General features: G+C 38.0%; 1 protein-coding gene across 3 annotated transcripts; it reads right to left on the reverse strand.

The window, feature by feature from the left end:
• Nucleotides 1-1559: 1559 nt before the first annotated feature.
• Nucleotides 1560-11888, reverse strand: SMIM8 (small integral membrane protein 8). Of its 3 annotated transcripts, none has more exons than XM_082730624.1 (3): nucleotides 11827-11888; nucleotides 3717-3877; nucleotides 1560-2002 (listed from the first exon to the last, which is right to left on the reverse strand). In XM_082730624.1, exons 2-3 carry the CDS (start codon nucleotides 3849-3851, stop codon nucleotides 1844-1846), a joined length of 294 nt encoding a protein of 97 aa, XP_082586750.1. In that variant the 5' UTR covers nucleotides 3852-3877; nucleotides 11827-11888; the 3' UTR covers nucleotides 1560-1843. The 3 variants fall into 3 exon arrangements, with proteins under 3 accessions (XP_082586750.1, XP_082586749.1, XP_082586751.1); XM_082730623.1 differs by having other exon boundaries at nucleotides 11808-11887; XM_082730625.1 differs by lacking the exon at nucleotides 11827-11888 and adding an exon at nucleotides 11249-11480.
• Nucleotides 11889-13847: the final 1959 nt, after the last annotated feature.

A 13847-nucleotide genomic window follows, 5' to 3' on the forward strand; every position in this document is an offset into this window, starting at 1 on the left:
GAGTTTTTCCTTGGGAAAAACAAGTATATTATACTGAGGTATGATGTTTTTATTTGATTACAACCAAATGTTATCCATTCTAGCTTTTGTAAATCAATGTTACAACGATATTATAAACATAAAATCAAATTTTCATATGTTTATTTCCCAATAACCAAAAACAATGACACAATCCTATTTAATAGGATCCCTAACATCCTTATAAGGAAACAGACTCAGAGGCTAAGTGTACAGTCTAAGGCACACAACTGGTCAGTGCAGAAGCTAGATTTTAACACATGTTCTTCTCATGCCAAACCCTCACCCCTGAAAGACAAGTAACCTTGATAAGAAGAGCTGATAAAAGTCTATATAGCAGAAATGACACATGAGAATATGTATGTATTCACATACATAGATGTCACATGGCTTAAGGTTGCTCTGTGCATTTTCCACTGCACTTCCCTGCTGCGTTGGTCTCTTGAGAATTCACCTAACTACTATCTCCCCACCAAATATCAACTTATTTTGTTGAATAATAGAGGAATTCTAAAAGATGATGGTATGACATTACATGCATAAGCTGAAAATAGAAAAATTCTAGCTTAACAGCCTAAGTACAGAGGGAAACCAAAAGCAAAAGATAATACTTTAAATTAAAAGGCATTTTATACCACTTAAGTGCATTTTAAACTGATGAAGTATACTATATAGAGAGACATAGCAAAGAAATACTTAGAGCTCAGGAATAAAGACTTGATTTAGTTGCATATAGATAACTAGTTAAGCTCTTTAATATCTATAAATAAGACATAATTTCACTTTCACATATCTTACAAAACTACAATAAAGTAGTTATTTGTCATCATAGTAGCTTATACTATACTCTGTCAATGCAGTTATTGTTACTTGGTAATAAGAAGTGAAAAAAATTTCATAAGTGAGATTTATTACTGACCCCCCAATTACAGGGATTTGGAAAATAGGGTAAAACTCTATAAATGAAACATGTCCAAAACCCTTGTCAGAAAAATTTAAATTATATAAGGTAAACCCAGGAGAGTAAGACTTTCTCTTCTTATCTGTTGAATAGTTCTAGTTTTAAAATAACCATAAGAAAATTTGGTTTTATGTTTATAGTATCATTGTAACATTAATTTATAAAAACTAAAATAGGTAACATTTGGTTGTAATCAAATAAAAACATATCCCAGTTTATTATACTTTCTTTTTCAAAGAAAAACTCCAATTTCATTGGATTATTCTCCCATTTACTCATGTTAGTAGTAATGGGACTACCTTTTCAAAAGAAATAAAATTCTGTAACAAAAATAGCTGAAATAGAATGCCAAAATATTTGAGTCATCTCTGACTCTGTAAAAATTACCTGTCTTGAATGTGGACTACAGGCTTTACAATTACTTACAATCTTTCTTTCTTTTTTTCTTCCTTTTTCATAAATACAGACAAGTTCTGTGCCAGGAAGAAAATGATCACTGCCTTTGCAAATAGCAAAACAAAACCCTCACAGCAGTTGCAAATACACAATTTACCTCAAAATATTAAAAATACTCTGCAAATCTGACAGCACTGGGTACTTTTATTATACAGAACTTAATAATTAACAAAACGACTTCCATTCTCCTGGCACTTTGATACGAGGACTTAATAAAAGAACAATATTGAGAAGCTCCCTCTATGGAAAAAGAATGAGGTAAGGAATACAGCCTCAAGGCCTGGCTGCAACTGTTACCTTCTGTCCTCATCAACACATTCTAGAACAAGCTGATACTATGCACTCACAGTCTTTCCTTCAAAGATTTCAGAGCCTTTTATGAAGTTCCATCTGCAGTATCCAGCACTATTAATCCCATTTAGATGTTCTCCTCCTCATGTAACTGTGTCCCTCACTATCAATAGCTTCATATAGGTCCTTTTTATTCTCTTGTGTTGCATGTAGATAACCAATATACGCCACGCAAAGTGAAAGGGTTATCAATCCGAAAGCCATTACAGGTTTGTTCTGCCAAAGAAAAAAAATGATAAATCCTCATTAATTAAGATTAATAATTGAGGAGACCTAAGCCTGTTGCACTTTCCTCTTGACACACCAAGTCTATTACCACACTAGCACTGCTATGGGCTTTTCCCTTATAACAATTTACCCAGTTCCTTATCCAATCAATTTAGCTCCTGATAATTCAGAGATTAGAAAAGACTCCTGCTCTCCTCTCCAGTTCTTCTCCTGTGTACAGCCTGATCTCAGGCCTCCACCTTCAGGATGGTGGTGTCTGGGAGATAGGCTGGGGAAATGAAGCACAGAAATGAGTCTGGTGCTCAGAGTTTTCACTGTTATCTGGGTGACAAGAAGAAGTTGTTTAACATGCCTCAACCCAAGCTTCCCACTGGCAAACCTTCAATTACTTAATCTTGTTAGGAAGTGAGGAATGAAGTATATATGCTATTCTTCTTGCCTAAGTTCATGGATAACTAACAAAAAGCCCTTCATTTTCACATCATATATTAAGTACAGCAAAAATGACAATGTATACACTCTTCTCTGGGAACCTACTCTATAACCTCAAGAAATTTAGTGATTGGGGCAGATACTATGCTGTTATAATAATCTTGACTAACTGCTGAAAAATCCAAGACCCTAAGAGACAAAGCAATATAACTCTGAAATTGGAAAAAAAAAAAAAAATAGGAAAAGATGTTCACAACTCCACAGAAATGTTTTGTCCTGTCAAGAGTATAACTCAAATCTTCCCTTTTGTGTTCACACTCAACAAATTAATGTTTCTTAGGGTCAGCGTGAGTGCACAGTAGTGATACAAGTTTAAATTAGTATTCTCTGCTTCTGTCACATCTGTTGTATTACTATTTCAAATCTTAATCATCAAAAGAAAAAGGTCAAACTTTTCCACTTGGATGGACATAAGAAGAGCCCTAAGCTCAAAGGGGTTTAAATCTACAACTCTTGAAATACACTTGGCAATTAAAACAACACATTTGTTCAAAGGTTTTACAAAATTCTACCTTGACTTAATGATCTGATTGTTAAACTGACCTATTTAACTTTAAAACAGTTTACACTGGCAACTATGTTATTAATATTCTAACCAAATTCAATATATTTAAGTATATTATATAATATTTGATTTCATTTACATTTTTTCTATTTATATTTATTTTTACATAATTAGAAATTTATGTAAAAATAAAACTGGTCAAATATATTCAGTAATTTGCAACAAGAATATAAATGATTAGCTAACTCCCTTACATTGTATGTTTAAAACTTTTCATGATATTTGCAATATCTCTTAAGTAAAAATAATACAGTTAAAGCTGGGATTGTAGAAAGAATGATCAGATATTCATTTTGTTTTGTTTCAATGGAAGATCTTATTTACTCAATAATACCTGATCAAACAAATATTTCTTTAGTGCAAAAAATATTTCAAATTAGTGCAACCATTAAAATAAAATTTTAGATAGGAATTTGAGAAGTTGATCTATTAATGTGCAACTATATTGTTAAAGTTCTCAAATACCCTTAAAATAGTTTTATATGTATATTTAGAGAAATAGTATTTAAAGTTTTCCTTCCACCTGCTTTTATTCAGTGAGCTCTTACTAGTCAACACAGAATTTTCATGATAAAATGAAAACTTCCTATTTCTGATAGCCTAGTTAAACTGAACATAATGACTTATCCTGGATATATTTCTTACAGGTTTAATGAAGAGCTCTGGATTCACAGCTCGAAATAAGGTTGTTGTACGGACCCCTCTGAACCCTGGGTTTCTAAAGTCTTTCTCTTTGGATGGTTCCTCTTTAAAGCCAGGAGACTCCGGTGCTGAAGACATCTTCTTGACTAATGAGGATTTATTACCTAAAATAAGAAAGAGACCTTTTTTTTTTTCCCCTTCATGACCATTTTTTTATAATGTTCTTTAAAAAATCATTCTGTACTCATTCATTTTCTTGAATCCCAGTCCAGTTATATACAAAGTGATTGCCAATTATTTTATTACTTTGTAATATGTACTCTGTAACATGTACTCTGTAAACAGTACTTTAAATTTTGTTTGGTAAAACAGTTATTTAATATTCCATCTCTTAGAACAAACCGGTGAAACGGGCAAAAGTTGTTTTACTACTTTCATCTGAGCCACCTTGTACTTGTTATATGAAAGGGGTACTAAGGGAAGGAGGGGGCAGGGAGTAATTCATACCCTTCATTTCCTCCCATTGTCACTACTGCTCACCTTGAAACAGCTGGAGGGCTGCTAGCATTCCTCAGTTTCTCCCACAGCTTCCCCCTGGCCCGTGCTCAGCATCTGCTGGCCTACCCAAGCATGAGTACCAAGCAGTAAGGGCAGGTAGTTACTTTCACTCCTCATTGTGTGTCAGCGACTCTCTGGGAAGGACTGCTCTGCCATCTTCTCATCTGAATATCCTTTTGTCCTCTTAATCACTCTAACTCTCTGTGTCTTTTGGCTTCCAGTTCTCCCAGCTGGAGTGTCAACATTTTGTGAATACTCTCTTCTAGATACCATTAGGCAAAAGCTTATTCTTATCATTCCTGCCATCTAATGCTGGGGAGGGGTGAGGGAGAGTTGGGAGGGAAAAGGTAGCCAAGAGAGCTTCCAAAGGCTGAAATTATGACAATATGAATAAAATTCTCTGGGGAAATGCTGTAACCCTACCATACGGTAAATGTTATAAAACAAGAGTCAAACATTCACATTTAAACGCTCTTTGGGGCTTTGTTCAATTAAGGATTCTTCAAGTCTTCAATTTTATTGACTTTATAAAAGCAATATTTTTGTACCTTTATTAATTGTGGAGAAAATTAGGGTTCAGTTTTTTTCTATTTTCTTTAAAAAAAAAAAAAAGATTTTATTTATTTGAGAGAGAGAGAGAGAGAGAGAGCATGAGTAGGAGAGAGGCAGAGGGAGAAGAAGACTCTCCATTGAGCAGGGAGCTGGACAAGGGGCTCGATCCCAGAACCCGGAGATGATGACCTGAACCGAAGGCAGATGCTTAACCAACTGAGCCACCCAGGCACTCCAGGAGTTGTTTGTTTGTTTGTTTGTTTTTCCCAAAACTGTTTTTTGTTGAAGTGATTACTTCATCTATACCACTTAGTTGGATAAACACCTTGTCAGAAACACTTACTTGAAGGGAAAGTATTCTCAATGCTACCTATACTTGCCAGGGCTTCTGAAATGTTCACTGTCCTCTGTTCCATCATCCACCAGAGGTTATGGTTGTCACTGTCATTATCAACATCATCATCATCATCACTTTCTGGCTCCAGTCTGACATTAGTTAGCACTCCTATAGCAACTTTTGGATTTGCTCACTCTTGGAAAATAGTTCATCTACTATCTCTAGCCACAAAGCCTTTAAAATCAAACTGGTTTGGGAGACTAAGAGAGTTGGCAATTAAGTACCAGAGTATTTCAAATACCACGCTTGGTTTGCAGTCTTCCAGGTTGACCTCAGGGGTTCCATAGCAATCATACCTGCTTTCAGCCAAAATTTCACTATGTGGATGGCTTCTACAGACCACCAGATCTCAGCAATCACATTTTCTGTATTCTCTTCACCACTTAAATTTAGAAAAAGTTGTTTCAGCAGTGTGCTTTCACTGTGAAAAGTATACCCCCATCTAATAGCTTTAGAATAGCTCCATGCAATTCAACGGGAAAAACTCAACACATGCCTGATCCAAGCATAGGAGTGTGTTATAGGCAGAGCAACTGTCTACCAGCAGGAGGATATGGCATTTTGCTCCTTCCATTCTCTTGCCAGCGTTTCCTGGACATTCATTAAATAAACCTCTCATCCTTCAGATGCGTGTACTGGCTTTGTAATCACAGGGGAGCAAATGAGCATTTCTGAAGCACTGAGGATAAACCAACTTGCCAATGACAAGTAGTCTCACGTTTCTGTCCAAGATGTGTTACAGCAGAATACAGCAATCATCTAGCTTTGTTTACCTCTTCTGCAAGAATACAGCAATCATCTAGCTTTGTTTACTTCTTCTGCAAAGGACTTTGCAGACCTTGGCCATGAGGTATATGACGTAGCAACTCAAAGAACACAATTCATCAGCATTTCAAACATCATTCAAACTGTAACTAACAATTGTTTTTTAAATTTCCCCTGTATGCAAGTTACTGATTTTCTCCACTGGGACACTGTTTTTTGTTTTGTTTTGTTTTTCCCACTACAGACAACTTAGAAACAATTCCTTAAGATGCCTGAAATTTGTTCAGCCAGAATACACTTGCTTGAAACTCATCATGCCCAAGGCTGGCAAAAAATACACTGCTTTCTGCTGACCCAGAGGTCTACTTATGAGCCTATGTCCTGCACTAACTTTAAAAAAAAATTTTAAGCTTATTTATTTTAAGTAATTTTAAGTAATCTCTATACCCAATATGGGGCTCAAACTTACAACCCTAAGATCAAGAGTTGCCTGCTCTTCTGTCTGAGCCAGCTGGGTGCCCCATCCTGAACTAAACTTCTTGATATCACACAAAAATAGCTTTAATGGGGGGGGGCTGGGTGGCTCAGTGGGTTAAGCCTCTGCCTTTGGCTTGGGTCGTGATCCCAGGGTCCTGGGATGGAGCCCCGCGTCGGGCTCCCTGCTCAGAGTGGGGAGGCTGCTTCCCTTCCTCTCTCTCTGCCTGCCTCTCTGCCTACTTGTGATCTCTTGTCTGTCAAATAAATAAATAAAATCTTTAAAAAAAAGAAAATTAGCTTTAGTAGGGACCTGGCATTTGCTTCTGCTTTAGGTCCAGAATCCCTTTTATATAATCTATTGATTTATATAATCTATTGAACAATACTTTTAACTTCCTCTTCATCTATGGCCTAATCTTTCCCAAATGTCAACAAAATGGGGAAGGGATGGTAAATTCCTTTGTGGCTACTCCTTTCTTATGGCAACAACCTACTCCTATTGCTTTGATTTCATTCTATGAAAACCGCTGGCATTTCATCTTTCTCTCTCAGCCATGAGAACAGGGTAGATGGAATGTACCACTAATGCATTTGGAATTTAAGTGACAAATGCTGATCACCAGATGCCTAAGGTAAGTTCCAGTAATGTTTTGACTTAAGTTAATAACATGATTAACTGTAACATTGGGAAAGAAAAATTTAAAAAGAAGCAATCATTTAAGTGGAAGCAATATTATAGAATATAAATCAGCTCTGCCCATTAAAAGAAATGTGAGGCAGGAAATAGTTAACACAACAGCCACTTTAAGACTAAATCACAGCCTGAGTATACTGCTAATTGAAACTGGGGCATTAGATAAAAATACTAGGAAGGCCTGAAAAGGCAAATACACAAAGGTCATTCATTCTAACTATAAACTGACAAAGTGGCATTTTCCTTCAATTATTGAGAAACTGCTGCATGTAATTAAAACAAAGATATCTAGTAGACTATGGTTTAAAATTGTTCACTGGGAAGAAAAACAAGGTAATGGGGAAAGTGGGTACAGAGGGCACATACTGTAAAGCACAGAAGGGTCCTCAGACCACCGTTAATCATTCTGTGATTACATTCTGTGCTGATAAAATTTGCCAAGAATTGAGGATGGTTAATGCAATCCTTACCTCAAATCCAAAAACAAGAGAGGGAGAAAGAGACATTTCACTATTTTACAATCAAAGGATTGCAAAAAAATTTTTTTAATCAAATCAAAGGGATCTTCAATGTTGAAATTCAACCTATATTGAAATGTCTGTAAAAAGTATGGATTAAGAGTGTTCTAACATGGGACGCCTGGGTGGCTCAGTGGGTTAAAGCCTCTGCCTTCGGCTTAGGTCATGATCCCAGGGTCTTGGGATCAAGTCCTGAATTGGGCTCTCTGCTCAGCAGGGAGCCTGCTTCCCCCACTCTCTCTGCCTACTTATGATCTCTCTCACTCTCTCTGTCAAATACATAAATAAGTAAAATTTTTTTTAAAAAGAGGGTTCTAACATGAATTGTAATGACTTAATTTTTTTTTTTTTTTTTTTTTTTTTAAGTAGGCTCCTTCCCAGCAGGAAGCCCAATGCAAGGAGCCCAACCTCCAATGTGGGAAGCCCAACTCGGGGCTTGAACTCATATCCCTGAGATCAAGACCTGAGCTGAGATCAAGAATTGAACATATAATTGAGATTTAAGGCATCCCTGTAATGACTTAATTTTATTTGCAAGATTCCTTGGTCTCCTCTTTTCCTTAGCAGAACCTATGTTTTCTTTGTAATGAATGAAGGAAGTAAATAATCAAGACAGTCCTTATTATACTGCTATCTCCAGACATCCATATTCACCTTAATAATACACTATTTATTATAAACTTTTTACCAGAAATGACAAAGAACACCTGAACTGGAAGCTAGCAGAAATGTTTATTAAAGGGACAATTACAAATTAAGGGATTACCTATCATACTATATTTTAAAAGATTTCATGTACCACAATTTCCATCATTTGTGGATGGAAAGTATACTTTCTGCGAAGTATATAAGTAACATTTTCCATTATATATGTCTTTTACCAGATATGGCATAAGACAGTTCAATTTTATTGCTGCTTTCTTTCTTTTTTTTTTTTAAGATTTTATTTATTTGAGAGAGAGAGAAGGGGCAGGAGGAGGATCAGGAGAGTTACAAAGAGACTCCTTACTGAACATAGAGCCTGACTCAGGGTTCAGTCTCACAACCCCGAGATCATGACCTGAGCTGAAATCAAGAGTCGGATGTTCAACTGATTAAGACACCCACGTGCCCCTACTGCTGCATGTTATTAAGTCACAGTCACAGGGAGGTTATAGCAGTTCTCCCCAAAATTGCATGAATTTGTTTATATAATCTATTGAACAAAGAAATCTTAACATCATTCTATACTTTAAATAAAAAAATATAGATTACTGAGTACAAAAAGGGCTTTTGTAGTCAAAAATTTGTTACTTATGGGCACCTGCGTGGCTCAAGCATTAAGTGGCTGCCTTCGGCTCAGGTCATGATCCCAGGGTCCTGAGATTGAGCCCCGCATGGGGCTCCTTGCTCAGTGGGAAGCCTGCTTCTTCCTCTCCCATTCCCCCCTGCTTGTGTTCCCTCTCTTGCTGTTCACTGTGTCTCTCTGTCAAATAAATATTAAGAAAAAAAATTGTGTTATACACAACTATAAGAAACAATACAACAAAAAACCTTTTCCTGTAGAAAGTTCTTTTGAATCTCTTCACATGCCTGGCCCACAGAGCTACAGATATATGGCTGGAGCAGAAATTCAACTTGTGTTGGTTGTCTACGTAAAGTACATTGAGTGCAAAAACTTAGTTGTTCACAGATGTGTTCACTGTCAAAACTTTTGGGGAAAACAAATATCTCCATCAAAAGTAAACTTTTAATCTAGAAGTAAAGCTATTTTCAAGTGCAGAGCTAATGTAAATTCCACTTTTAAAAGCTGCAGAACTAATCATAAATTCAAAGCAGAGCAATAATCTGACATCACCACTCAAATGCACTGTACCTTAGACAAAAACATCTATTTAACATCTAGCACACTTCCCTTAGAACTTCCGGTCCTCCCATTACTTTGTCCAACTTCTCCCCTCACTCTTTGTTCACCACTGTAAGTAGCAAGCACTTAAACTTGTTTGCATATGATACTGACCAATCTCGACTTACACTTGCTTTCAAGATAGGTTTACTTTTAAGCTAGGGAAAAAAAGTCATTTATTGTGTTAAAAAGACACACACACAGTCTGGCAGGGATGACCGAAACCTGGCACTGCACTGCTGCTGGTGAAGCAATTTGGTGATTACCCTGTGTGTGGGCCCACTTGCAAAATACTCAATAAATTAGGTATCTAAGGGGCCATCCCTGGCGGGTGCAATCTATCCAGCAGCCCCTACTTGTATTTCTTCATTTTTTCCATCACTCATTTCTTGTTCCCCTACTGACAAATGATATGAAACTGCCGTTTATATGTTTTTTAAAAACAGAGTAAGATTTTTCATACCTACCCATAAATAAAAAGGATCTAAATTCAGCTGCATTTACTTCATATGTCCCTCCCTGGTAAAAAGTTCATCTTTTTCTTCTGCCCATCCTCTTGTGAAGGAAATACGTGATTGGAAAAGAAAGCAGCAGAGAGACAGGATGCTGCCTCACACAGCTTCATGAGTGTCATCCACACCTCAAAGTGTGAGTGAGAATGGTGCCCTCCTGGAACTAATGCACAACGTGTGAGCCTGTACAACATAGTCCTAGACAGTCAGAACTGGTCATTTTTGGATGATTTTCCCTCCCTTACTAAATTTTTTGCTCAGGCAGATGATCAGAGTGTATTTGGCAACTGATATTGAACAATTCACTGGAATGACTATATTATGTTGTACATGGAAATCAGACCAAGATAAAAAGACTATGAGTTACTTTAGGGAAAAATTTCATCTTCAGATGTTCATTTTTGAAATCAGCATCTCAACAGAAGATGTCAAAACAAAACCATCAGAATTATAGAATGTTAGTGAGAATGAACCTTAGTAATAATCAAAGCCCCCCCTCTTTTTTTTTAAGATTTAAAGAATTCTAAAATAGACAAACTATTTTAGTGGAGATATAAAATACACTTGTTATTTTAGTTTCACATACCACACTATCTTAATATTTAAGAAAATCATTTGCAGTCAGGGTCAGAGCACTTCAAAAAGAATTTAAATTAGAATAAACAAGTTTGGGATAGGCTCAGACGGCTTTGTGTTTTCAAGGGATTCGGCATAGCCTCAAATTCCTTCCAGTCTTGCTATGTGTAAGCTGGAGGTCTTGGAAGAGGTGACAACCTCTGCAGGCTTCAGTTTCCACCTGAAAGGGTACTGTTATCTATTGCACAGAACAGCTGTGTAGATTAAGTGAAATAACACTTTTTAAAGGATGTAAGAGATGTTCAATAAATGACAGCTATTGTCATGCTTACCACCTAGTCCAATTCCCTTTTTTAAACACAGAAACCTAGACCCAAAGAGACTGTCTTTGCCAATGAGAGTGAGATAACCCAGGTCTCTCAATTTCCAGCCCACCCCTATTCCACTTCACCCCCAATGGTACTCTTTATCACCAGAATTACAAAACATAAAATTATAATCATTTAAATTTTTTTAAATGGATTCTGTATTTGTTGTTTTGATGTTTAAAAAAAAAAAAAAGTTTAAAAAAGTGCCTTTCCATCTCTTGAATTTACTGTACCTGAGTAAGGGAGAAGGGTTTGCCCAACGGCTGTTACAATCTGAGGCAGTGGTGCATACTACTTCCCTCCCCATACGGTGGTAGCTACACCACCGCTGGCTATTACTCAGAGACAGATGCATCTGAAGCCTCCAGAAAAGAAAGAAACTGCGCGGGGGAACTGCACGGGGGAACACGTGACTGAAGGAAAGAGGCACTTCAGGTGAAAACAATCACAGCACCTCTTCCCTCTGAAGAGCAGCCTGGTGAGCTGGGACACCAAGAAACTGGCCAGGAAGTGGGAGGGTGCCTGACGTGAGGCCGCCCAGGGCCAGCGCCGGGATGTTGGCATGTGAAGGCCGGGAAATGGGCTCTATGAGGTCAGGGATCCCAAAGACGGTTCAGGGCGTCCACAGAGTAGCGACGGTTCGGGGGGCTGGAGAGAACGCCGTCAGGCCCGACGCACCTGGAAGCGAGGCCCACAGGACGGCCCCCTGGACAACGCCAGGGACCAGACAGTGGGGGTAGGGGGAAGGGCACCCTGTTTCCCCGCCGTCGCCCATCACCCGCCGCCCCTCACCTGCTGCGAGGTCACCCACCCTGCGCGTCCTCTCAGCTCCGCCTCCTCGCCGCGGGCAGGACAGAGCCGCCCAGAGCGCCCATCAGGTTCATTGCCACAGCGGCCCCTACAGCGTGGAGGCCGCAAACGCAGGGGCGGGTGCGTTGCTGGCCTCAGGCCTCTGACCGCTCCTCTAGCTTCCCAGGTGGTGGCGCCGCCCACGGATTCAGCTGTTGGGAGCTTGCAGGAGGCGTTTTTAGTTTCTCCCTTTACTTTTAGTTTTCAGCCTCCCAGGGTTCGATTTTCGTGTGTCTGTGTTTTGTAGAAATACAAGGAGACAACATCTAGACATTTATGTACATAAATGCATAATGCATAATGCATTTATGTAGATAAATACATTATGCATTTAGTACATAAATACATTATGTATTTATGTATTAAATACATAAAAATGTATTTAATGGAAGGGAAAAGCATTCTGAGACGGGAAAGAAGGCTATCCTCCAGCCTGGATTTTAGAAGCACAGTGGTTCAAATATAGAGTTAATACTCTGTCATTCTCTTAGTGTCTTGACATTCCAAGATGCAAGGTGTGTGTAGCCATGGTTGTGATAAAAATAGATAGGGTTGCTGGTTTGTACATACTTTCTTGATGTTAAAGTTTCTTGGTATGCCAGTTGCATTAAAAAAAAAAATAGGGGTCCCAGGTGGTTCAATTGGTTGAGGGTCTGATTCTTTTTTTTTTTTTTTAAAGATTTTATTTATTTATTTGACAGAGAGAGATCACAGTAGGAGAGAGGAAGGGAAGAGATCACAGAGAGAGGAAGGGAAGCAGGCTCTCCGCTGAGCAGAGAGCCCGATGTGGGACTCGATCCCAGGACCCTGAGATCATGACCTGAGCCGAAGGCAGCAGCTTAACCCACTGAGCCACCCAGGCGCCCCGAGGGTCTGATTCTTGATCGCAGCCCAAGTCTCGATCTCAGGGTCCTAGTTCAAGCCCCATGTTGGACTCCACATTGGGTCTGGAACCTACTTTAAAAAATGATAATAATTTTTAAAAATGATAAAACAAACCAAATAGAATAGCAGGTGCCCAGATTCGGACATGAATTTGTGTAAAGTTTGTGGAAATGAATTTTGAATTTAAAACTCGTTCATTCAAGCCAAATTAACTTTGTATTTGAGTTGAGTTTTAATTTCCAGAAGATCTTCAGCATCTGGTATTGCTAGACAATTTTCTGACAAACTCAGTTATAACTAAAAAGCTGTTTATGACATGAAAAGGTGCTAATTGTCACTAATTATTGAGGAAGTGCAGATCAAAATCACAATGAGATCACCTCACACCTGTTAGAATGGCTAGAGGTACATGTTGACAAGGATGTGAACAAAAAGGAATGCTTCTGCACTGTTGGTGAGAATATAAATTGGTGAAGCCAGTATGGAAAACAGTATGGAGATTCCTCAAAAATCTAATAATAGAAATACCATATGATCCAGCAATTCCACTTCTGGACATATATCCAAACTAAATGAAATTACTATCTCAAAAAGAGATCTGCACCCTGTAATGTTCATTTGCAGCATTTTTATAATAGCCAAAATATGGAAACAGCCTAAGTGTCTGTCAGTGGGTAAATGGATAAAGAAAATGTGGTATATATGTACAATAGATAATGATTCATCCCTAAGAAAGAAATCTTGTTGTTTGTGACAACATGGATGGATCTTGAGGAAATTATGCTAAGTCCTCAAGCATAGTCAGTCAGACAGAGAAAGATAAATACTATATATCAAGTACATGCAGAATCTAAAAAAGACAAATTTGTAGAAATAGTGACTAGAATGCCAGTTATCAGGAATTGAGGGCAAAGGAGAAATGGGAAGATATTGGTCAAAGATTACAAACTTCCAGTTAGAAGGTGAGTAATTTCTGAAGATCTAAAGCACAGCATAGTGATTACAGTTAATAATACTGTATTTCATACCTGAAAGTTGGTAAAGGAGTAGTCTTAAATATCACCAAAAAATAATAACTAGTTGATGCTCTGGTGGTTA

This window comes from Mustela nivalis (assembly GCF_964662115.1).
Source record: "Mustela nivalis genome assembly, chromosome: 5".
Taxonomy (NCBI): Eukaryota; Metazoa; Chordata; class Mammalia; order Carnivora; family Mustelidae; genus Mustela; species Mustela nivalis.

What these genes read in the sequence shown, in the direction of transcription:
- SMIM8 (XM_082730624.1), bottom strand. Translation starts at nt 3,851, where the DNA reads ATGTCTTCAGCACCGGAGTCTCCTGGCTTTAAAGAGGAACCATCCAAA. An exon ending in CAGAGCTCTTCATTAAACCT is followed by an intron (nt 2,003 to 3,716) that starts GTAAGAAATATA and finishes TTTCTTTGGCAG; the next exon opens with AACAAACCTGTAATGGCTTT.